General features: G+C 37.3%; 1 protein-coding gene across 1 annotated transcript in view; it reads right to left on the bottom strand.

Annotated features, from left to right (window-relative positions):
- The window catches only part of SLC25A12 (solute carrier family 25 member 12), a 103,866-nt gene that overhangs the window by 12,338 nt on the left and 66,657 nt on the right, over window positions 1-24,871 (bottom strand). Inside the window, exons 11-13 of the mRNA XM_080799813.1 lie at window positions 23,313-23,471; window positions 20,127-20,179; window positions 19,799-19,879 (exon numbers count right to left, since the gene is read on the bottom strand). Coding sequence (XP_080655939.1) covers window positions 19,799-19,879; window positions 20,127-20,179; window positions 23,313-23,471 — 293 coding nt within the window. The remainder of the gene's footprint in view (window positions 1-19,798; window positions 19,880-20,126; window positions 20,180-23,312; window positions 23,472-24,871) is intronic.

Here is a 24,871-nt window from a genome sequence, read left to right as displayed (position 1 = left end):
GGGAGCCTGCTTCCCCCTCTCTCTCTCTGCCTGCCTCTCTGCCTACTTGTGATCTCTGTCTGTCAAATAAATAAAGAAAATCTTTAAAAAAAAAATTAAGCTAATAAAAGTCACACAAGTAGCTGTCACCAGGACTGACTCAAGAAGAAGAGGAACAGTGACTCTGTCTCACATGCCATCAACTAAACTTTCTTAGATAGTTTATAAAGCAATGGGGAATGCAATGGTTCTTTCTAAAATAGCCTAGGATCACGAAATAAACTGCAATTTGCTCTCTGCTGAGTCACTGATCTATACCAGGGTGTTAGGATATGAATGAATAAAACCACACATAGCCCTAACTAGGGTAAGGGAAGTCAAAACCTCTGTGTACCTATCACATAAATACATACGGACTCTGAACTTGTTCGCCTATGTATGTGTGCTCACGTAAGTATGCAAGCATCAAGTGGGGAGCACACTGATTCGTGCCATGGAAGTTGGAGATACTATTTCCAACAACTCTTCAGAGATATGCAGACTCAGTTTGCTGAGGAAGACCCAGCATAATGGCTGGTCAACGACAAATCCTGGCCCTAGAGTTAGTCAATGCTCCAACTAATGAGGGGACCTCTTGCTGTACCTATGGGTGTGGATACCCATAGGCCGAAGGGAGGAAGCATGGAAGAGTTGAAAGATTCTAGTTTTGTTGGCCTATGCTGTCTTTCACTTTGTAACCTTGGACAGGTCATAACCGTCCCAGTCCTTGGTTTCCTAATATGACAACAGGGATCCCAACAACTGGCCCTATGTACCTCACAGAGCTCTGTGACACCAGCGTGAGAGCACCGTGCAGACTGAAAGCAAGCTCTCAAGGGAATGGATGTATTCGTCAGGAGCTATGTTTACACAGGGCTAAGAATATCTGCAACACGATACAATTATACTAGCCTTTTGCTGAGAACTAAATATGTTCTGAGTTAAAAGACTTCTACCCATTCAGAAGTATACACTCTCTGAAAGAGGGGAATGTGATCAGGCAGGTATGGGCTCTGGCTAGAGCTTAAACAGAAAAACAGGTACGTACCAATGGGACGTTTTAAAAATACATATAGATTGGTTTATTTAGACTAATAAACTTTCTGCTTTTTTGACTTAGAAAGACCTTAAATTTTTTTCCCATTTAAGTTTATAGATATGTCTAAGAAACTCTATGTAATCTTTTCTTTGAAAAAGCAACCACAGAGAGGGCAGGTCAACATGGTGGTAGAGGAAAACTCAGAACACACCAAATCTACAGCTACATAGAGAACAATTCTCTCTGAAAAAAGACGTGAAAACTACCTCGACAGCTCCTCCACGACAACGGATAAAAAGACCACACTGAGACAGGTAAAAGAGGCAGAGATGCAATATGGCCCAAAACCCCACCCACACTGGGATGACCCACAAGCAAGAGTGACCTCACAAGTACAGAGACAACCCATGAGGAGCAACAGGTTCAAGTTCCACATGAGGTACCCCAACCCTTGGGACCTGTACCAGAGAGACAAGTCCCCAAAATATCTGGCTTTAAAAACCAAGAGATCCAAAAGGCTAAAGGAAACTGAGACTCTGCTTTTAGAGTGTTCATGCACACACTCACTCACCCTATGACCCAGCACAAAAGCAGCAGGTTAGAGGGCACCAAGACCGCATGTGATGGAGACTCACTGGCTAGGCAGAAGGCATCTCCTGGAAGAAGAGGAGTCTGTTGGAACTCTCTGAGGATGAGGATGCTGACAGGTACAATTCTGCACTCTTCTCTTCCCTTGGTAGTGCTGGCACTAGTAGGCATCATTTTTGCACTCTCCTTCTCCTTGCTAGCATCTCCTTGCTAGCACACTTCTTCTCCTTGCTAGCACCAACCCTGCACTCTCCTGGAGCCTTGCTCTGCTAAACCCAGTGGGCAGTCTTACCCCAGCCCTGCTCACCCTGATAAGTGAGCTTATCCTGGCCGAGCACTACCATGAGGCCCTGCCAAAGCACACAGGGGATGACCCTTGAGCATTTGTAGTCAGGGGACTGCCATTTCTGGGCCCATGGGACTGAAACAATTGGAGACACAGTTCTTAACAGGCTACTACCCCCACGGTACACATGCAACAGACAGAAACACACCCCCATCTTCCTGTGAGCACTTCTTCAAGACTGGGAGAGACTGCTGTTTTGCTTAATATAGAAAAACAAAGAGAGAGAGTCAGAGGAAACAGGAATGTGTTCCAAATCAAAGAACAAGACAAAATCCCAGGAAAAAAAAAATCTCAATGAAATGGAGAGGTCATTTACCTGAAAAAAAACGTCAAAGTAATGGTTATAAAGATGTTTACCAATCTCAGGAGAAAAATGAATGAATAACAGAATTTCAATAAGGGACATATAATGTAAGAAAGTATAAAAAAGAGGAGGTGAAAAATGCAATAACTGAACTGAAAAATATACCAGATGGATTCAACAGCAGACCAGATAAAAGAAAAGAAAGGCTCAATGACCTAGAAGACAGAGTAGTGGAACTCATCCAAACAGAGCGACAAAAAGAAAAAATTATTTTAAAAAGTATAGATAGCTTATGGGACTCATAGAACAACATCAAGCAGAACTGACTTTGAATAATAGAGGTTCCAAAAGGAGAAAAGAGAGCAAAAGGGACAGAAAACTTATTTGAGGAAATAATGGCTGGACACTTTCCTAACCAGGGGAACAAAACAGACATCCAGACACAGGAAGTCCAGAGAATTCCAAAAGACATGAACCCAAACAGATTCAAACTAACACACATTATAATTAAATCTCAAAAGTTAAAGAGAGACTCTGAAAAGCAGCAAGAGAAAAAGAACTTGGTATAGACAAGGGAACCCTATGAGATTATTAGCAGATTCTTCCTTTTTTTTTTAACGGATTTTATTTATTTATTCGACAGAGAGAGAGAGATCACAAGTAGGCAGAGAGGCAGGCAAAGGGAGAGGGAGAAGTGGGCTCCCTGCTGAGCAGAGCGCCTGAAGTGGGGCTTGATCCCAGGACCCTGAGATCATGACCTGAGCCAAAGGCAGAGGCTTAACCCACTGAGCCACCTAGGTGCCCCAATTATTAGCAGATTTTTCAACAGGAACTTTGCAAGCTAGAAGAAAATGGCATGATATATTCAGTATTGAAAGCAAAAAATTTCCAACCAAGACTACTCTACCTGGCAAGATTATCATTCAGAACTGAAGGAGGGAGAGAAAGTTTTCCAGACAAGCAAAAGCTAAAGGAGCTCATCACAGCTTAACTGGCCTAAAAAGAAATGGTAAAGGGACCTCTTTAAGCTGAAAAGAAAGGGTACTGATTAGTAAACAGATAACATTGAAAGTAAAAATCTCATCAGTAGAGGTAAATATATAGCCAAAATAGTAGACTAACCACTTATAAAGCTAATGTGAAGGTTAAAAAAATAAAAGCAGTAAAAATAACTATAACTACAAAAGGAGTTCAAGATGGTGATGGAGTAGGAGGACCTTAGTTTCATCTGGTCCCAGGAATTCATCTAGATGGCTATCAAATCATTCTGAACACCTGTGAGTGAACTCCACTGGAGATCTAAGAATTGCTGCAGCTCTACAAATAGAAAAGCAACCACATTCTGCAAGAATGATAAGATGGAAAAACTCACCTCAAAAGAGAGAACAAGAGGCAGTACTGACTGCCAAGGACCTAATCAGTATGGATATAAGATGTCAGAACTAGAATTCAGAATAACAATTATAAAGATACTAGCTGGGCTTGAAAAAAGCATAGAAGACACTAGAGAATCCCTTTCTGGAGAAATAAAAGACCTAAATCAAACCATAATAAAAAAGGCTATTAATGAGATGCAATAAAAATGGAGGTTCTAACTGCTAGGATAAATGAGGCAGAAGAGAGAATTAGTGATATAGAAGACCAAATGATGGAGAATAAGGAAGCTGAAAAAAAGAGAGATAAACAACTACTGGCAAGGCTGTCATTCAAAATAGGAGAGATAAAAATCTTCCAGGACAAAAAGAAACTGAAAGAATTTGTGATCACTAAGCCAGCCCTGTAAGAAATATTAAAGGGGATCCTATAAGTGAAGACAGAGCCCAAAAGTAACATAGATCAGAAAGGAACAGAGACAATATACAGAAAACAGTGACTTTACAGGTATTACAATGGCATTAAATTCCTATCTTTCAATAGTTATTCTGAATGTAAATGGGCTAAAAGCCTCAATCAAAAGACACACGGTATCAGACTGAATAAAAAAAAAGTAAGACCCATGTACAGGCTGTCCGCAAAAAACACATTTTTTAAAAAGATTTTATTTATTTATTTATTTATTTATCAGAGAGAGAGAGAGAGAGCGCGCGTGCGCGTGCACGCACAAGCACAGGGAGTAGCAGGCAGAGGCAGAAGCAGGCTCCCTGCTAAGCAAGGAGCCCAATGCAGGACTTGATCCCAGGACTCTGGCTAGGATCATGATCTGAGCCGAATGCAGACACTTAACCAACTGAGCCACCAAGGCATCACTGCAAGAGACTCATTTTAGACCCAAAGACACCACCAGATTGAAAATGAGGGGGTGGAAAAATATCATGCTAATGGACATGAAAATAAAGCTGGGGTGGCAATCCTTATATTAAACAAGTTAGATTTTTAAACCAAACACTGTAATAAGATGAGGAAGGACACTATATCATAATAGAGGGTCTATCCAACAAGAAGATCTAACAATTGTAAATATTTATGCCCCTAGCAAGGGAACAGCTAATTATATAAACCAACTAATAACAAAATTAAAGAAACACATTGATAATAATACAATAAGAGTATGGAACTTTAACATCCTCCTCACTGCAATGGACAGATCACCTAAGCAGAAGATCAACAAGGAAACAAGGGCTTTGAGTGACACACTGGATAAGATGGACTCCACAGATATAATCAGAGCATTCCATCTTAATGCAACAGAATACACATTCTTCTCAAGTGCACATGGAACATTCTCCAGAACAGATTATACATACTGCATCACAAATCAGGTCTCAACTAGTACCAAAAGACTGGGATCACTCTCTGCATATTTTTAGACCACAATGCTTTGAAACTGGAACTCGATCACAAGAGGAAATTTGGAAAGAACTGAAATACATGGAGGCTAAAGAGCATCCTACTAAAGCAGGAATGTGTCAACCAGGACACATTAAATGTGTCACATTAAATGTGACATTAAATGTGTCACATTAAATGTGTCACATTAAATGTGACACATTAAAGAAGAATTTAAGAAATTCATGGAAACAAATGAAAATGAAAACACAACTGTTCAACATCTTTGGCGGTCCTAAGAGGGTAGTATATAGCAATACAAACTTTTCTCAAGAAACAAGAAAGGTCTCAAAAACACTAATCTTACACCTAAAGTAGCTGGAGAAAGAACAGCAAATAAAGCCTAATTCCAGTAGAAGAGAACTGATAAAGATGAGAGCAGAAATCAAGGAAATAGAAACCAAAAGAATAGTACAACAGATCAATAAAACTAGGAGCTGGTTCCTCGAAAGAAGTAATGAGATTGATAAACCTCTGGCCAGACTTATCAAAAAGAAAACCTCCAGCTAGACCTAACAAAAAGAAAAGAGAAAGGACCCCCCCAAAAAATCATGAATGAAAGAGGATAGATCACAACCAACACTGAAGAAATACAAACAATTAAAAGAACATATTATGAGCAACTAAATGTCAACAAATTAGGCAATCTAGAAGAAACAGATACATTCCTAGAGACATATAAACTATCAAAACTGAAACAGGAAGAAATAGAAAACCTGAACAGACCCATAATCAACAAGGAAATTGGAACAGTAATCAAAAATCTTCTAATAAACAAGAGTCCAGGGCTGGATGGCTTCACAGGGGAATTCTACCAAGCATTTAAAGAAGAATTAATACCTATCCTTCCAAAGCTGCTTCAAAATATAGAAATAGAAAGAAAACTTCCAAATTCTTTGTGAGCCCAGCATTACTTTGATTCCAAAACCAGACAAAGACCCCACCAAAAAAGGAGAATTACAGACCAATATCCCTGATGAGCATGAATGCAAAAATTCTCACAAAGATACAAATCAGTAGGATCCAACAGTATATTAAAGGGATTATTCACCATGATCAAGTGGGTTTTATTCCTGGGCTGGAAGGGTGGTTCAACATCCACAAATCAATCAATGTGATACACTATATTAATAAAAGAAAGGATAAGAACCATATGATCCTCTCAAAAGATGCAGAAAAAGCATTTGACAAAGTACAGCATCCTTTCTTGGCTAAAACACTTTAGGGATAGAGGGAAAATACCTCAATATCATAAAAGCCATCTATGAAAAGCCCACAGCAAATATCATTCTCAATGGGGAAAAACGGAGAGCTTTTCTCCTAAGGTTAGAAACACAGTAGGGATAGCCACTATCACCAGGCTGTTCAACACAGTAGTAGAAGACCTAGCCTCAGCAATCAGACAACAGAAAGAAATAAAAGACATCTGAATCAGCAAAGAAAGAGTCAAACACATTCTTTGCAGAGAACATAATACTCTATGTAGAAAACCCAAAGACTCAACCCCCAAATTACTAGCAATCATACAGCAATCAGCAAACTGGCAGGATATAAAATCAATGCACAGAAATCAGTTGCATTTCTATACACTAACAAGGAGGCAGAAAAAAGAGAAATTAAGGAGTCGATCCCATTTACAATTGCACCCCAAACCATAAGACACCTAGGAATAAACGAAGCCAAAATGGCAAAGGATCAGTACTCAGAAAACTGGAGAACACTCATGAAGGACTGAGGAGGACACAAAGAAATGGAAAAATATTCCATGCTCATGGATTGGAAGAACAAATATTGTTAAAATGTCTGTGTTACCTAGAACAATCTACACATTCAATGCAATCCCTATCAAAATACCATCAACTTTTTTCACAGAACTGGAATAAATAATACTAAAATTTGTACAGAACCAGAAAAGATCCCAAATAGCCAGAGAATGTTGAAAAAGAAAAGCAAAGCTGGTAGCATCACAATTCTGACTTCAAGCTCTATTATAATGCTATAACCATCAAGACAGTATGGTATTGGCACAAAAACAGACACATAGATCAACGGGAACAGAAGAGAGAACCCAGAAATGGACCCTCAACTACAGATGTCAACTAATCTTTGACAAAGTAGGAAAGAATGTCCAATGGAAAAAAGACAGTCTCTTCAACAAATGGTGTTGGGAAAATTGGACAGCCACATGCAGAAGAATGAAAATGGAGCATTTTCTCACACCATACCCAAAAATAGACTCAAAATGGATGAAAGACCTAAATGTGAGGCAGGAATCCAACAAAATCTTAGAGGAGGACACAGGCAGCAACCTCTTCAACCTCGGCCACAGCAACTTCTTGCTAGACATGTCTCCAAAGGCAAGGGAAACAAAAGCAAAAATGAACTGTTAGGATTTCACCAAGATAAAAAGCTTGTGTATAGCAAAGGAAACAGTTGACAAAACCAAAAGACAACCAACAGAATGGGAGAAGATATTTGGAAATGACATATCAGATAAAGGGCTAGTATCCAAAATCTACAAAGAACCTATCAAACTCAACAACCAAAGAACAAATAATCCAACCAAGAAATAGGTAGAAGACATGAACAGACATTTCTGCAAAGACATCCAAATGGCCAACAGACATGTGAAAAAATGTTCAACCTCACTCAGCATCAGGGAAATACAAACCAAAAACACAATGAGATAACACTTCACACCAGTCAGAATGGCTAAAATTAACAAGTCAGGAAACGACAGACGTTGGCATGGATGTGGAGAAAGGGGAACCCTCTTACACTGTTGGTGGGAATACAAGCTGGTGCAGCCACTCTGGAAAACAGTATGGAGGTTCCTCAAAAAGCTGAAAATAGAACCACCCTATGACCCAGTAACTGCATTACTGGTTATCTACCCCAAAGATACAAATATAGTGATTTGAAGGGGCACCTGCCCTCCAATGTTTATAGCAGCAATGTCCACAAGAGCCAAACTATGGAAAGAGCCCAGATGCCCATCGACAGATGAATGGATGAAGAAGATGTGGCATATATATACAATGGAATATTACTCAGCCATCAAAAAATGAAATCTTGCCATTTGCAACAATGGATGGAACTACAGGGTATTATGCTAAATGAAATAAGTGAATCAGAGAAAGATAACTATTATATGATCTCACTGATATGAGGAATTTAAGAGACAAAATAGAGGATCATGGGGGAAGAGAAGAAAAAATAAAACAAGTCAAACCAGAGAGGGAGACAAACCATAAGAGACTCTTAAATCATAGGAAACAAACTGAGGGTTGCTGGAGGGGGTGGAGGGGAGGGATGGGCTAACTGGGAGATGGATATTAAAGAAGGCATGTGATGTAATGATCACTGGGTATTATACAAGACTGAAGAATCACACACCTGTACCTTTGAAACCAGTATTACACTTTTTGTTAATTAATTGAATTTAAATTAAAAAAAAATAAATAATAAAAATTGCTTTAACTGTTCTAAAAAAAACAGACATTACATAATAATGTCATTCCAGCAAGAATATATAACATTTGCAAATATTTGTACACTCAACATATAAAGGCACCTAAACATATATGCCTGTAAAGTCACTCAACATATTGAGCATCTAAACATATAAAGGAAATATTAACAAACCTACAGGAAAAAATTGACAGCGATATAATTATAGTAGGGGATTTTAACACTCTACTTACATCAATGGATAGATCACCTACATAGAAAATCAATATGGAAAAGTCCACCTTAAAGGATACGTTAGACCAGATGGACTTAATAAACACATACCGAACATTCCACCAAAAAGCAGCAGAATACACATTCTTCGTAAGTACCCACAGAACATTCTCCAGGATAGATCACATGTTAGGCCACAAAACAAGTCTTAATAAATTTAAGACTGAAATGATATCAAGCATCTTTTCAGACAACAATAGTACAAAACTGGAAATCAATCACAAAAAAAATTTAAAAAGAGAAATCACAAATATGGGGAGATTGAACAACATGCTACTGAACAACCAATGGGTCAACAAAGAAACCAAAGAAAAGGGTAGAAAAATACCTTGAGACAAATGAAAATACAACACAACAAAATCTACAAGATGTAGCAAAAGCAGATATAAGAAGGAAGTTCATAGTGATACAGATCTCCTCAAAAAAACAAGAATAATCTCAAATAAACAATCTAACTTTACACCTAAAGGAGCTAGAATTTAAAAAAAAGGGGGGGGGGGACTAGAAAAAGAGGAACGAAGGAAGCCCAAAGTAAGTCTGTGGAACTAAGGAAATAATAAGGATCAGGGCACAAATAAGTAAGACTAAAAAGAAAACAGAAAAGATCAATGAAACTAAGAGCTGGTTCTTTGAAAAGATAAACAAAATTGATAAACCTTTAGCTACACTAAGAAAAAGAGAGGGCTCAAATAAGTAAAATCAGAAATGAAAGAGGGAAAGTTATAAGTCATACCAAAAAAATACAAAGGATCATAAGAGGCTACTATGAAAAATTACATGCTAACAAACTGGACAACCTTAGAAACATGTAACATTCAGTCTTCCAAGCTGAATAATGGAAAAATAGAAGATATGAATAGACCGATTACTGAGAAGGAGACGAAATTAGTAATTAAAAACCTCCCAACAAACAAAAGTCCAGAACCAGATGGCTTCACTGGTGAATTCCCTAATTCATTCATTTATTTATTTTTTAAATATTTTATTTCTTTATGAGAGAGAGAGAGAGAGAGAGAGCACGCACAAGCAGACAGAGTGGCAGGCAGAGGCAGAGAGAGAAGCAGACTCCCTGCCAAGCAAGGAGCCCGATGCGGGACTCAATCCCAGGACCCTGAGATCATGACCTGAGCCGAAGGCAGAGGCTTACCCAACTGAGCCACCCAGGCGTCCCCCCTAATTCATTTAAAGAAGAGTTAATATCTATCCTTCTCAAACTCTCCCAAAAATTGAAGAGGAGGGAATGCTTCCAAACTCATTTTATGAGGCCAGTATTATACTGATATCAAACACCAAACAAGAACACCCAAAAAAGAAAATGACAGACCCAAATCCCTAATGAACACAGATGCAAAAATCCTCAACAAAATATTAGTAAACCAAATTCAAAAATACATTAAGAAAGTCATACACCATGATCAAGTGGGATTTATTCCAGGATGTAAGGATGGTTTAACATCTGCACATTAGTCATTGTGATACACCACATCAACAAAATGAAAGCTAAAAATCCCATGATCAACTAAATAGATGCAGAAAAAGCATCTGGCAAAATTCAGCATCCATTTAATGACAAGCTCCAACTAACATCACACTCAATGGTCAAAACCTGAAAGCATTTCCTCTAAGATCAGGAACAAGAGAAGGATGCTTGCTTTCACCACTTTTACTCAACATAGAATTCAAAATTTTAGCTTGAGCAATTCGGCAAGGAAAATGAACAAAAGGCATTCAAATTGGAAAGCAAAGAGTAAAACTCATATATAAAATCCAAAAGATCTCCAAAAAACTGAATAAACAAATACAGTAAAGTTGCAGCAATATACAAAAACCTGTTGTTTTTCTACACTAACCATGAATTATCAGAAAGAGAAATTAAGAAAACAATTCCATCTACAACTGCATCAAAATGAATAAAACACCTAGGAATAAATTAAACCAAGGAGGTAAAAATCTGTACATCAAAAACTACATGGATAAAAGAAATAGAAAAAGACACGAATAAGTAGGAAGATAGTCTGTGCTCGCAGATGGAAAAATTAATATTGCAAAAATGTCCATATTATCCAAAGCAATCTACAGATTCAATGCAATCCCTGTCAAAATCCCATGACATTGTGACAGAAATAGAGGAAACAACCCTAATATTTATATGAAACCAAAAATGATCTTGAGTAGTCAAAGCAACCTTGAGAATGAAGGACAAAGCTGGAGACATCACACTTGCTGATTTCAAGCTATGTTTAAAAGTGATAGTAATCAAAGCATTATGGTTTTGGCATAAAAACATATACATCAATGGAACAAAAAGAGAGTCCAAAAATAAACTCATGCATATATAGTCAATTACTTGACAACAAAGGAAGCAAGAACATACAATGGGGAACGGACAGTCTCCTCAATAAATGGTGATGGGAAAACTTCACAGCCACATGCAAAAGAATGAAACTGCACCACTATCTTATCCCAGACACAAAAATTAACTAAAAATGTATTAAAAACTTGAATATAAGAACAGAAACTATAAAACTCCTAGAAGAAAACATAGGTGGTAAGCTCCTTGACGTTTCTCTTGGCAATATACATTTTTGGATCAGACTTCAAAGGCAAAGATGACAAAAACAAAAATAAACAAATGGAACTATATCAAACTGAAAAGCTTTTGGACAGCAAAGGAAACCACCAACAAAATCAAAAGGCAACCTATTTGAGTAGGAGAAGATACTTTCAAATAATATATCCAATAAGAGATTAATATCCACAATATATAAAGAACTCTTACAACTCAACAACAAAAAAATCCAATTAGAAATTGGGTACAGCATCTGAATAGCATTTCTTTCAGAAAAGTGGCCAAGAGACATATGAAAAGATGCTCAATGTTATTAATCACCAGGGAAATGTAAATCAAAACCACAGTGATATATCATCTCACACCAGTCAGAATGGTTATTCTAAAAAAGATAAGAAATAATACGTGTTGGTGAGGACATGCACTGCTGTTGGGAATGTAAATTGATGCAGCCACTACGGAAAACAGGATGGAACTGCCTCAAAAAACTAAAAATAGAACTACCATATGATACAGCTATATTACTTCTGGGTATTTATCCAAAGAAAAAGAAAACACTAATTTGAAAAGATATTTGACTGCTATGCTTATTGCAGCATTATTCACAATAGGCAAGACACAAAAACAACCAAGGTGTCCACTGATGGATGAATGGATGAAGAAGATGTGGTATATGTATGCAATGGAAAACTACTCAGCCATGAAAAAGGATGAACTCTTCTCATTTGTACCAACATGGATGGACTTTGAGGGTATTATGCTAAGTGAAATAAGGCAGAGAGAGAAAAATAGTGTAGAATTTCACTTACATGTGAAATCTAAAACACAAAATAAATGAAAAAAACTCATAGGAGCAGAGAACAGATTGGTGGTTGGCAGAAGGGAGGGGGATTATAGGAGTGGATAAAATAGGAGATGGGGGTCAAGACACACAAACTTCCAGTCATAAAATAAATAAGTCATGGGGATGTAATGTACAGCATGGTGACCAAAGTCAACAATATATTGCATATTATGTAACTTTCTATGTTGGTGGGGGAAACTATGCTTAATGTGGTAATCATTTCCCAGTGTATACAAATACTGAATCATATTGTACACCTCAAACTCTCAAACTAATACAATGTTATACAACAATTATAACTCAGTAAAGAAACCATAGATATATTAAGATAATAGGTAAGTCACAGACTGGGAAAAATATTGATAATACATATATCTGACAAAGGACTACATCCACCATGGATAAAGAACTCTTATAAGTCAATAATAAAAAATATAAATAACCTAATTAAAAATTGGTGGAAAACTTGAACAGACACTTTACAAAAAAAGATATACAAATAGCCAATAAACACATGAAAAGGTGGTCAATGCCTTTAAAAATCAGAGAAATGCAAATTAAAAACACAGTAAGATACCCTTTTATACCAACTTAAATGACTAAAATAAAAGACTAAGACCATCAAACATTAGTAAGGATGCGGAGTAACAAATACTCATATATTGCTAATGAGACTGCAAGATGGTCCATCCACTTCAAAGAAACAACAGACAGTATTTTTCTTTATTTAAAGATTTTATTTATTTTTTTGAAAGAGCAAGAAAGAGAACACAAGGAGGGGGAGGGGCAAAAGGAGAGGTAGAAGTAGTCTCCCCACTGAGCAGGGAGCCCCATGTGGGGCTTGATCAGGACTGAGCCAAAATCAGGAACTGGACGCTCAACTGACTGAGCCACCCAGCTGCCCTTATAGCAACCTTATTTATAACAGATACAAACTGGAAACAACCCAAATGTCCATCAATAGAAGAATGAATAAGCAAATTGTGGTCAATTCATACAACGGAATAATAGTAAAATTAAAAACAAAAACCCAACTACTGATACCCACAAAATAACAAGGATGACTCTTGAAAACATGTTAAGCAAAAGAGACCAGCCATGAAAGGATGCATTTGGTACAATTCCATTTATATGAAATCTAAGAAGAAACAAAACTATTATCAGAACAGTGGTGACCTGGGGGAACAGAGGAATGATTGGCTGGAAAGAGGCGAGAATGAATTTTCTGGGGTGAAATGTTCCATACCTTACCTCGAGTGGTGATTTTAGGAATGTATATAATTGTTAAAAGTCCCTGAGCTGACATCTAAGATCTGGTCATGTCTTGGTATCTTAATTATATCTAAGTAAATGATCATATATATGTATATGGAGAGAGATATAAGCTAAATTTTTACTATATATGTAACAATATAGTTTAAAAAAAGAACAAAAGCCACTACAAAGTTGATCTAGATTTTTTTTTGACACAGGAAGAAGTCTTCTCTTGGATTTGATTTTCCAAGAGAACATGATCAAACAAAAGGGGTTGATCTGAAAATCAAAATACCTGGTACTTGCATGAGACCAGCATATATTATCTATGTGATTTGGGGTTGAGAGTTAACCTTTCTGAGCTTCTGTTCCTCATGTACCTATTTCACAAGAAGTGACAATGTGCATTACCAAAGTACTTTGAAAATTCCAAGGTGACATTAAAGTATTATTCTTGCTCACAATAGATATCATAATTACTCAATTATATTTATGTCTGATATGGACATGTAATATGTATCTGTACACAAATATTTATGTATTTATACACATATAAAGAGAGGTTTTCTAATAGAAAAATAAAAACATATGGCCTGATAAGAATGGCTTGTCTATGAGAACAATGGGAAAAAATGTTTGAAACCAACGGCTATATATACACCACACATACAGCATCTATAACATATATTCATGAGTAACTCTATATACAAATACACTCTTGCCCCAACCCCATCTAAAGAAGGGTCAACCAACTGTTAAACCTAAAGGTCGCTTTATTGATACTGCAATAACAAAAAAATTTATGCCAACACCTCTATATTATAAATTCTGAACTAAGTCTTTTTTGAGAAGGATTTGATATAGATATAAAAAAAATGGTTGGTTAATGTTCACAGTAAAGACTTTAAATTTGAAAATGCACACTCTGTTTATATTTCTAGAAGTATATACTTCTATATTCCCAAAGGTTATATTCTATTTCTTTTTTTATTTTTTTAGCATCTTACCATAATGCACATTTATTATCTCATGGTTTCTTTTTTTTTTTTTTCTGTAAATTCAACTAGCCAACATATAGTACATCATTAGTTTTTGGTGTGGTGTTCAATGATTCATGTATTAGTTGTGTATAAAGAAGATGTCTTTCATACATACATTGGAACATTACTCAGCCATCAGAAAGGTTATATTCTATTTCTATGAGACTGATGTGCTGCCTACTGCGCTGAGACACCTATATTCTATTTCTAAACTGAGATGTTCTACTGTGATTCTCTGCTGCCTGTAGGAAATGAAAGAAGCTTGCATCTCCAGTAAATCAGAGTCAACAAAATTTCCATCAGGTTTAAAAAAGAATGTGTGTGTGTGTGTGTGTGTGTGTGTGTGTGTACAGACACATGTATGTGAGTATGCATATGAGAACATTAGAAGGAAATATTCCGGGGCACCTGGGTGGCTCAGTTGGTTAATTGTCTGCCTTTGGCTCAGGTCATGATCTCAGGATCCTAGGGTTGAGCCCTGCATCGGGCTCCCTGCTTAATGGGGAGTCTGCTTCTCTCTTTCCCCCTGTCCCTCCCCCCAACACTGCTTGTGCTCTCTGCTCTCTCTCCTGTTCTCTACCCCAAATAAATAAATAAAATCTTTAAAAAGAAGAAGACGAAGGAGGAGGAGGAGGAGGAAATATACCAAAATGTTGACAATGAAAAATAAAACTACCATTTGGTAATCTCTATGCTCAAGGCAAAAGACCCTAAAAAATTAAGGTTAATAATTCGTGTGAAAGATCAAAGACCTAAATGTAAGAGCTGAAACTATAAAAACTCTTAGAAGAAAACAGAGGTATTAATCTGCATAATCTTGGATTAGGCAATAATTTCTTATATATTACACCAAAAGCACAAGCAACAAAATATGTTTAAATTGGACTTCATTAAAATCAAGTCCAAGTCTTTAAAGGACAGAAAGTGAAAAATATTGGAAATCACGTGTCTGATAAGGGACTCTAAATATATAAATAACTCTTATAACTTAATAATAAAAGACAACCCAATTTAAAAACAGGCAAAGATTCTGAATAGATATTTCTCCAAAGGAGATACACAAATGCCAAAACATTCTTTAAAAGATGTTCAAAATGTCCATTATTAGATTACAACAAGATAACACTTCATATCCATTGTGGTAGCTATAATCAATAACAAGAATGCGGAGAAATCTGAACCCCTATACATTGCTAGTGGGAATGTAAAATGGTGCAGCCACTTTGGAAAACAGTCTGGCAGTTCCTCAAAATACAAATTAGAGTTACTGTACAACCCACCAATTCCACTCCTAGGTATATGCCCAAGAGAAGTGAAAACATACATCCACATAAAACTTTTTACATTAATGTTCACAGCAGCATTATTCACAATAACCAAAAAGTGGAAACAACCCAAAGTTCAACAACTGATGCATAAACCAAATGTGACGTATCTATATAATGGACTATTCCTCACCAATAAAAAGGTCTGAAGTATTGATACATAGTGCAACTTGGATAAACCCTGAAAACATTATGCTGAGTGAAAAAAGCCAGACACAAAAGACCATATTTTTCATTCCATTTATATGAAATGTTCAGAATTGGTGAATTGACAGAGATGGAAAGTTTATTAGTAGGAGGGAGAGAGGAAAGACTGGTAGGCAACAGCAAAGGGTCCCAGGTTTTATTTTCGGGTGTTATCACACAATTTAGAATATGTTCTAAAATTAACTGTGGTGATAGTTACACAGCTCTGTGGCTATACTAAAAACTGCCAAGCAGTACACTTTAAAAAGGGGGAATTGTAGGGTATGTGAATTACATCTCGGTAAAGCTGTTGTTCTTAAAATATTTCTGAAACATAGCGGGCATTCAATGAGTGAGAGAATAAATAAATGAAAGAATGGATGAACAGAAAGATATACCGAATACTAAAGAATATGGATTTGGAGACAGAAGTGGCTTGAATCTCAATTTTTCCATTTACTAAGTGCTGGATTTTACTGAGCTTTTAATTTCTTCCACTCTAGCTGGACATAATGAGGTGATGCCTGTAAAGTCCAAGTCCAGGGCAGGGTGTTCTAGGAATGCTAGCTGTTATGACGACTTATAATCATAAGCATGTATTTTCTTTGGTGATATGTAGAATAAGGAATTCGGCTTTCAAATTACCACCATAGAATATGATTAGATTTAAGATTAAGTTTTATCTAGTAAGAATGATCAGGAGCCACCCGTTTTCTATGAGATATAAACGTAACCTTAGTCTGGCTCCCTTCACAGGAAAAAAGAAAGTAAATCTCTCTCAGGCTTCACAGCTTGCTGAATGAGAATGAATAAATGGAAGAACAAATGAATGGAAATATACCAAATATGAATAAATATGGATTTAAAACAAAAGTGGTTTGAATCTTTACCACTTACTAAATCTGGATCTCACTTAGGTTTATTTTATTCAATTCTAGTTGGGAATAATAATGAGATAGATAATGCCTATAAAATGTGGAGGGGTGCCTGGATGGTGTAGTTAGTTGGGTATCTGACTCTTGGTTTCGGCTCGGGTTGTGATCTCATAGTTGTGGGATCACGCCCCAAATTGGGCTCCATGCTCAGTGCAGAGTCTGCTTGGAATTCTCTCTCTCTGCCCCTCCCACTCGTGCTCTCTCTCTCCCTCTCTCTCTTTCTAAAATGAATTTAAAAAAAAATGTTCTGATAGGCAAAGTCCCTACTGCTCATTAGCAATCTTAGCAGATTAGAGCTACATTAGAAACAAAAACCAGTGTCAATGACAGTAATGTTTTAGTTGAGTGACACGTTTAAAGATGCTCATTACAGTATGAGCTACTAGATTTATAGTGTGTACTCTTTTTGCATATATCAAATATCACCTACTCTTAAAAATAGATCATAAATCAAAACAACCAACCAACCAAAAAAAATAAATAAATAAGGTCTGGATATTTTTATTTCTTGGTCAATTCATTATCTAGGTCAAAGAACACCATTCTTCCTAAAAGGCAGCAGTCATTTTCCTATCAGAATTTCTCTCCCATATATAGGAAACTCAAAGCCTGGGTCCTAGATGATCCCTCTGCTGGGGAAAAACCTATAAAGCCAATACTGACTATTCAGTCTAAGCCATTTCTTTTGAACTAATCTGCATTAGGTGAACAAAGGTAAAACTGAGTGATTTTTGAGAAAACAGCAGCATTGTTCTCAGCTGGTGATACAGACAGCATTTAGCTGAACACCCACAGGGTCCCTACGCATCTTTTCACCACCACTACTCAGGACGGTGAGGGTTCTCATATCAGGCTCACAGGAAGCCACTCTTCCCAGTGTCTATCTGGTGGCTGCTTACCAGGTTTCATTCAGTAAAGAGAGCACTCCTTTATTCCACAGTGCCTGATATTCTTTAAATAGAGACCCATTCACTCTGTTCAAGGCTTTATTCTCTGCTGAAATACATAGACATGGGGAGAGGTGGCAGATTATGCTTTAACGATTATTTACACTGTAGTGTGATTGAATTCATCAGTACAAATTCAATAAATACACATTTTCTTTCCTCCCTGAATGAAGAGATTTAGAAAAAAAAAAATGGAAGCAGAAAATGTTTGAGGTAAAGAACTGCAGACAACCTCATCATTCTGCCTAGAGCCCAACCTGTCTATTTTTCATGCTGTCAATTTCCAACTAGACAATCCATCAAAGTTCTCAGAAATGAGTCATGATTAAAGAAGAGATTTAGAGTGTCAGCATAACCCTCAAGGCACCCTAGACTTCAACAGAAATTCCCAAAGTTCAAACCTAGAAACAGGGTACATAGTAGGAAAAACAAAGGAACCAAAGATCTGATTATAGTTTAACCACTTGGGTCACATGTCAGACATGGGAACATGGGAACAGGTCAGTTTCTGGACAAAAACCTCTGGGTATTACAAAGGGTAACAGAAAAAATTAGCTACGTGGAACAGAAAGAGCCTGACTTAGGAGACTTCTGGCAAATATATGCAAGAGGAGTGGCAAAACTGAGTTTGGAAACTTCTTAACCAAACTAAAACTAAAACCACTGAGAAAAAGAATATTTATAATTTGCAAACATTTTCTCATTTGAGGAGAAATAATTACAGCATCTAATTGGGGTAAAGGAAGAGGAGAAACTTTTTTGTGATCTGCTTAAACAAAGGTCTTATTCTACGATTATTATTTGTCTTTCATGAAAAAAGAAAGTTAGCCAAAGAGGTGAGTTTGCTTCCTGAGAATCCACTTGGACAGTGCAAGCATACACGCAAATGCACAAACATACGTACACGTACACACACACACACACACACACACACAGCCTTTTCACCTTTTCAATAGGAACTTTGGTTGCACAAAGGTGAAGAGCCAGGTATGTACCCGGCTGACAAATCTCATCAAAAAGAATCCAGAGCAGCCCCGCTCTCTGACCCCCCAGGGCATCTTCGCAGAATTAAAAGTTGCAAGGGTCACTGACCCCATCACCTCAAGTTCCACAAGCAACTGAAGAGGGTTTAGCGAAGACTGTCAGCCAGTTCAACTGGAAGTTATTAAGAGTTTCAGGGACAAATGGACTAAATAAGTCTTAAATCATGTATTAACAAATTTGAAATAAACAGCACAAATAAAATCAGTTGAGCTACAAACTTAAATTTGAGAATTGGTCTAAATGCAATGTCATGCTCACCCCTTAAAGATAGAAACCTTTGCGTACAAAGTGAATATAATCTGAATCTCTGCATTCAGAATTGTAATAGCCTTAACTTAATTATGGTTGTTTGCTATAACCTCTGGTCCCTAAAGAAGGAAAATTATAATTACTCCACAATGGTTTTCTCAGTCCTACACCTAAAATATAAAAGCCCAATTAATCAATCATCTCACTTATTTTGAAGTTCCAAACAATATAAATGTATGGGAACACTACCCATTACTCTATTTCCTGGGATATTTAAAAATCAGGATTAGAACTTTAAAAGTGTAGAAGGTAATGCCAGGAGCTTTTAAGAGTCAGAGCCGATAAAAAATACTACCTCTTTCCTTCATTCAAAACCAGTCAGGATCATGCAATGAAATTAAAAACTATTCCTTATGATCACTGAGAAAATCTTAGAATCCTTTGAGTTAAGAAGAAATGTCACTCAGTTATTATATCTAATGTGCAAAAATGGTTAAAGGAACATGCTTGCCATGAGAAATGCCCAGTATTCATACTTACACAACCTCCAGCAAGGATTTCTGCTAAAAGTGGAATGGACCCATCTCTTCTGGTAAATTTGTCCCGGACAAAATCATTAACCTAATAAGAAAACAACATCAGTTAACTGGAATTCTCAACCATTTCCTCCACTGGCATGTTACTGGTTTTCCAAATCATCAAAATACCTGTCTCATGATAAAACTAAGAATTATCAAATGTCTACATAGAAGTTGAAGATTTTACAAACATCTTGATAGTGTGCCAGTCTCCGCAGCATTGGCCTTAATTTTTGGATTAATGATAATCTAAACAAATGACATATACATTCAATGAGAAAGAAACTTACAGTCAGTTTAATGGCCTTTTCTGGAGCAACTCCTATAAGCTGTGGTATCAGACCTAGGTAAACAGAGAGAAGCATTAGCAAAATGAATGTAGTAGACATTAATATGTAAACCCAACAAGTTAATCGCTTCTCCCATATTATTTACCTATCAAACATTCTAGGGTTTTCACTAAAATATGAAAAAATGGATTGTCCTAAAAACTCTGTACATGTATGTAATAATTATTCATGTCAAACATAATGCTAGGCTTTCTTGAGGCTATAGATCCTTTTCTTAAACATGCTTCCTTTAAAGCCTAGTTATCTAACATCTCTCAAAAAGTACCTGAAGAAGGAACGGAGGCCATGATCTTCTCTACTCCCAAACACTGCCAATAACAATGCAACCAAATTCCTGCCCTTTACAACCAACAACATACAAACATACACGAAGTCATTAGAGAAGTCAATGTCGTATGTTTGGAAAATGTCTGCAAAACATGCTGTTGAGTAGACCCAGGTTTTGGCACAAATAATGCTATTACCTATGTAATAGCATACGGTGGTTTGGTTATTACAGAATACCAACTCCCATAATTTTCTCTTTAGAGAAAACCAGAATTCAGTATACATATATTTTAAAGGAAGCCAAAACTGCAAAGAAAAACGCAGTTTTAAGTATCATTTAATGGGTGTCTTCTATAAGCAAAAACATATGCCTCCTGCATTCTTATTTACTAATATATGTCAAACTTAAGACATTTCAAAAGAATCTTCTTAAAACAAAGGAAATCATTATTCTTAGAAAGTTAAATTACCAAGGCTGGCTGCAAACTGGAAAAGAAAAAAATATATAAACAATTCAACATCTGTAGGGCTCAGCTTTCTAAAGCACACAGATTATCCAAATTGCTGGCGTACATTTTTTGCATACATTTTTTAAAGATGCTAACAATAAACATTCTATACCCTTTAAATCACCCAGCCATAGGGGAGTTATGTATGTATTTGCACACTCAGTGCTGATCTTAAGCCTACTTTGAGGATACTGCTGAGTGATTTTCTGTGAGTTGAGAGCCAGCAAGTAATCATACATACAGGCTACTGTCAGTCAAACTGAATTATCAGTGACAAACACAAATCTGCACACACCTTTAATGGGTAGCAGGCTGATTTAAAAGAATAAATCAGCAGATGGCAGTCTTAACTTTCTAACCTTCATGATTATGAGGCCCTATTACTTTTAATCTAACTTCCACACAACCATGTCAGCGTGTGTATTGTTTTACAACTTGCCTCAATAAGGCTCATGGAATTTTAATAAAGTACTGATTTATGTCATTTTATCACTATTGCTTGCAAAGAAATTTAAGCTAATCTGTCAACAATTTTGTCAATCATCTGACAGAATAATGGACCGGTTCTAAGCAATATATGACAATCTCAATAATCATAGTGTTCTCATACAGGACTCCTACAATCTTCTCTCTAATACAAGAGTCTCTCATTTAAAGAACTGATTTTATCAGCTCACATCCTAAATAAAGCAAACAATCCTTCCACCTCTCCCTACCCCCAAACTTGCCATATCAGACCCATTTAATTAACAAGACATCTCTCCGAAATGAAATTTTCTGTAAGCATCCAACCATTGAGAAGGCTAAACTGTGAAGTATATACCCTGGTTACTTCTAATAGGAGCATTCTCTTTAAAAGCATACCAGGAAGGAAGAAAGGTTATTATTCAACAAAGAAAGATTGGAGATGACAAAGCAAAAATCAAAACAAAACAAAACCCTAGCACCACTCAACCCTCCTTAAGTTCCTCATTGAAAAAAATCTAGATATGCAGGGTTTGATACAGCTTAAAATAAGCATTCCCATGCACAGACCTGCATTCTGGACAACACATACCTTTCCCATGGAGTAAGTACATGTTATACAGCTAGAATTTAGACAGGCTAGAGTTCTGAATACTTAAGTAAAATTAACTACATGCATTCTTAGGAGCCGGGTATTTGAGCTGAGTTTGATTTGACCACTCTCTTTTCTTATTCTATATATATATATATATATAATGCCAATAATGAACTTCTCATGACCCTCTCCTTTAAATGTGAGCATATCAGGAATACATTTTTCACTTGAGTATCTGCAAATAATGCTAACCAGAGGTGTTTTTTTCTCCTGTCCGTGAGCAGAAGCTTTGTGCACGTCCAGTTTTTCTTCCCAAGGAAGAGGTTCTAAGCCCAACAGGTCAGCAGAGCTCAGAGCGAGCTAGGGATTAATGAGACCGTGTGTACAAACAAACAAGTACAATAAATTCCATAAACGCTCTGGACTTGAGCATGTGGAGAATATTTTTAAAGAATTCCAAGTGGCGCCCAAAGGGATTAAAAAATTAATCTCCCTCCCAAAGGAAACCCTAAATTCTTATGTGAAAACATGTACATGAAAGTCATTCCCTCTCTAAAGAGAACAAGTTCCTACAAAGCCCACGGGGGTGGGGAGAATTCTACAAGGGGCTGTTGCCTCTGATGCTGACAGCACTGTGCTCAGCCTTGACTTGGTGGTAACATTCCCCGCAAAAGGAAATCTCTCTGCTTTTACTCAGTGCCTCTGAGCTAAGGGGGGGAAAGGGGAGAGAATGAGCCCTGGGGCCAAAGGTTTTTTTACTCATTTTTTTTTTTTTTTTAACTTCAGATGACTCACTGGAAAAAAGACTTATGAATGGTCTCCTTGGAAGACACAAACACATCTGACATCTCTTTCAACTGAAACAAGTGCACAGAGGGTAAACTCACTTCAAGTAACAGCCTGGCTTCCATTTCACAGAGAAGAGGTACATCTTTCTTCTCTCACCCCGAGAAAAGCAGCTCTCTACTTCTTAGCTGTTGTCCTTTATTCAACTCAGACTGAGTTTCTGAGAGCACAGGGACCATGGACTCATGTTGGGACAAAGGCAGGATTTGGATTCCATGAAATACAAGTATCAGGGAGAAGAAGTGAAGGCCTTGTCTGCAGACTAATACTGCTAGCTCCCAGCAAGAATGTAAAAAGGGAAGCCAGCAACAAGAAAATAAAAAGAGAGAAAGAGCTCTAGTCTGACTGGACAGGCGACACACTGATTTTGAGAATGACGGAGTTAAAATCTGCTGCTGGGGAGATAAAATCACGAACTTCAGCAGCTGAGCTCTGCTTACTCACCCCGGTAGAGTCCAAAGAAGCCCTCATAGCGCAAGACTTTCTTAAAACAGTCAAAGCTGTTTTTGTACATCAGCTCTCCAACCACAGAGCCAGTGCCGCGCTGGTTTTGCATGCGGGTTTTCACCAGATCTATAGGGTACACTGCGGTGGCTCCCACGGCTACAAATAAAACAGGGGTTAGGCTTAAAAGAGAGCATAGTTAAATGGAAGATCTTCAAGCACAACAAATCTCATCTCAAAGGAGTCAAAAACAAAATGCAGGATCTATGCTTACAAAAAAAAAGGGACTGTGTGTTTTTTCCTTCTCCCATATACCGCACACCACTGAAGGATGACAGGCTAGCGACTGGGATCCATAAATACAGCTGCTTCCGAGAACAACTGCAATGGATTTTCAAGTCATCGCCAACATTAAATAATCCAGACTTGATTTTTTTCTAATAATATGAAGCTACTATATATAACATATTTCTTTATATTTTCCATTCAGTGCCTAAATACAACACCATTTACCCCTTACAATAATCATATATGTTCACACAGGTAGCTATAATTTTAAAACTTAGTTTACTAAAGCATTTTTGGTAAATTAATCTTAGTTACAAGCATAATATCAGAACCAACCTCAACATGACCTTATCCCTTTGTACAGAATTTGGTCTTAAAGACTTTATTTATTTATTTGACAGAGAGAGCGCACAAGCAGGAGGAGCAGCAGAGGGAGAGGGAGAAGCAGGCTCCCCACTGAGCAGGGGAGCCCCCCGGAGGCAGGGCTCGATCCCAGGACCCTGGGATCATGGCCTGAGCAGAAGGCAGACACTTAATTAACCACCTGAGCCACCCAGGCGCCCCAGAGTTTGGTCTTTAAAAAAAGAATGTCAGGCTTTAGAATTTTTCAGAGATTGAAAAATTTATAAAATGACTTAGAGTGTTATATTTTTCAACTGTTGAAAACCAAAACATGTTCTGCAACTTCTAAAACTGAAACTGAAAAGAAAAAAAATAATAGTTCCATCAGTTCAGGCTTGTTTTAAAAAATCATAAACATTTTAATCACACCTCCTAGGTTCTTCTCAACAAAGCAAGTTCACGCTTTCTATGGAGAGATTTAAGACAAAAAAGTCCCTCAAATTCTGCCCAGGAGCTAGGAGGGGAGGTTCCTTTTAGGAAATAGTACGTACAAGTCCAGATATTCTTCAAGCAGTAAAAAGGGAAAGGAAAAAAATGCAAGTAGAAAAGCCAAAGTAAGTCACTTTAGGAGGTTGTTGTATTTCATAAGGTCCTGGGATTTCTACCCCAAATCTTAGTTTCCTACCTGCCCTTACCCCCAACACCATTAACAGAGTCTCATTTCCATTTCTTCGTCCTGGCTCTCCGCAGGATAATTAAGGTGAGTGCAGCATCCCCCCAGACTTTCACTTTACTACGGAGCTTTTGTCCAGAAGGCAGGCTGGAGCCTGAGGGTCCACGGCTGTGCTGCAGCAGGCCCTCTGATCCCAGGTAGAAATCAAGAACACTTTGGAAAGCTCTGCAGTCATGTCCCACAGGAACAATGAACT

Source organism: Martes martes, assembly GCF_963455335.1.
Source record: "Martes martes genome assembly, chromosome: 3".
Taxonomy (NCBI): Eukaryota; Metazoa; Chordata; class Mammalia; order Carnivora; family Mustelidae; genus Martes; species Martes martes.
Note: the sequence above shows the minus strand (reverse complement) of the source record. Positions and strands in the feature narration are given on the sequence as shown.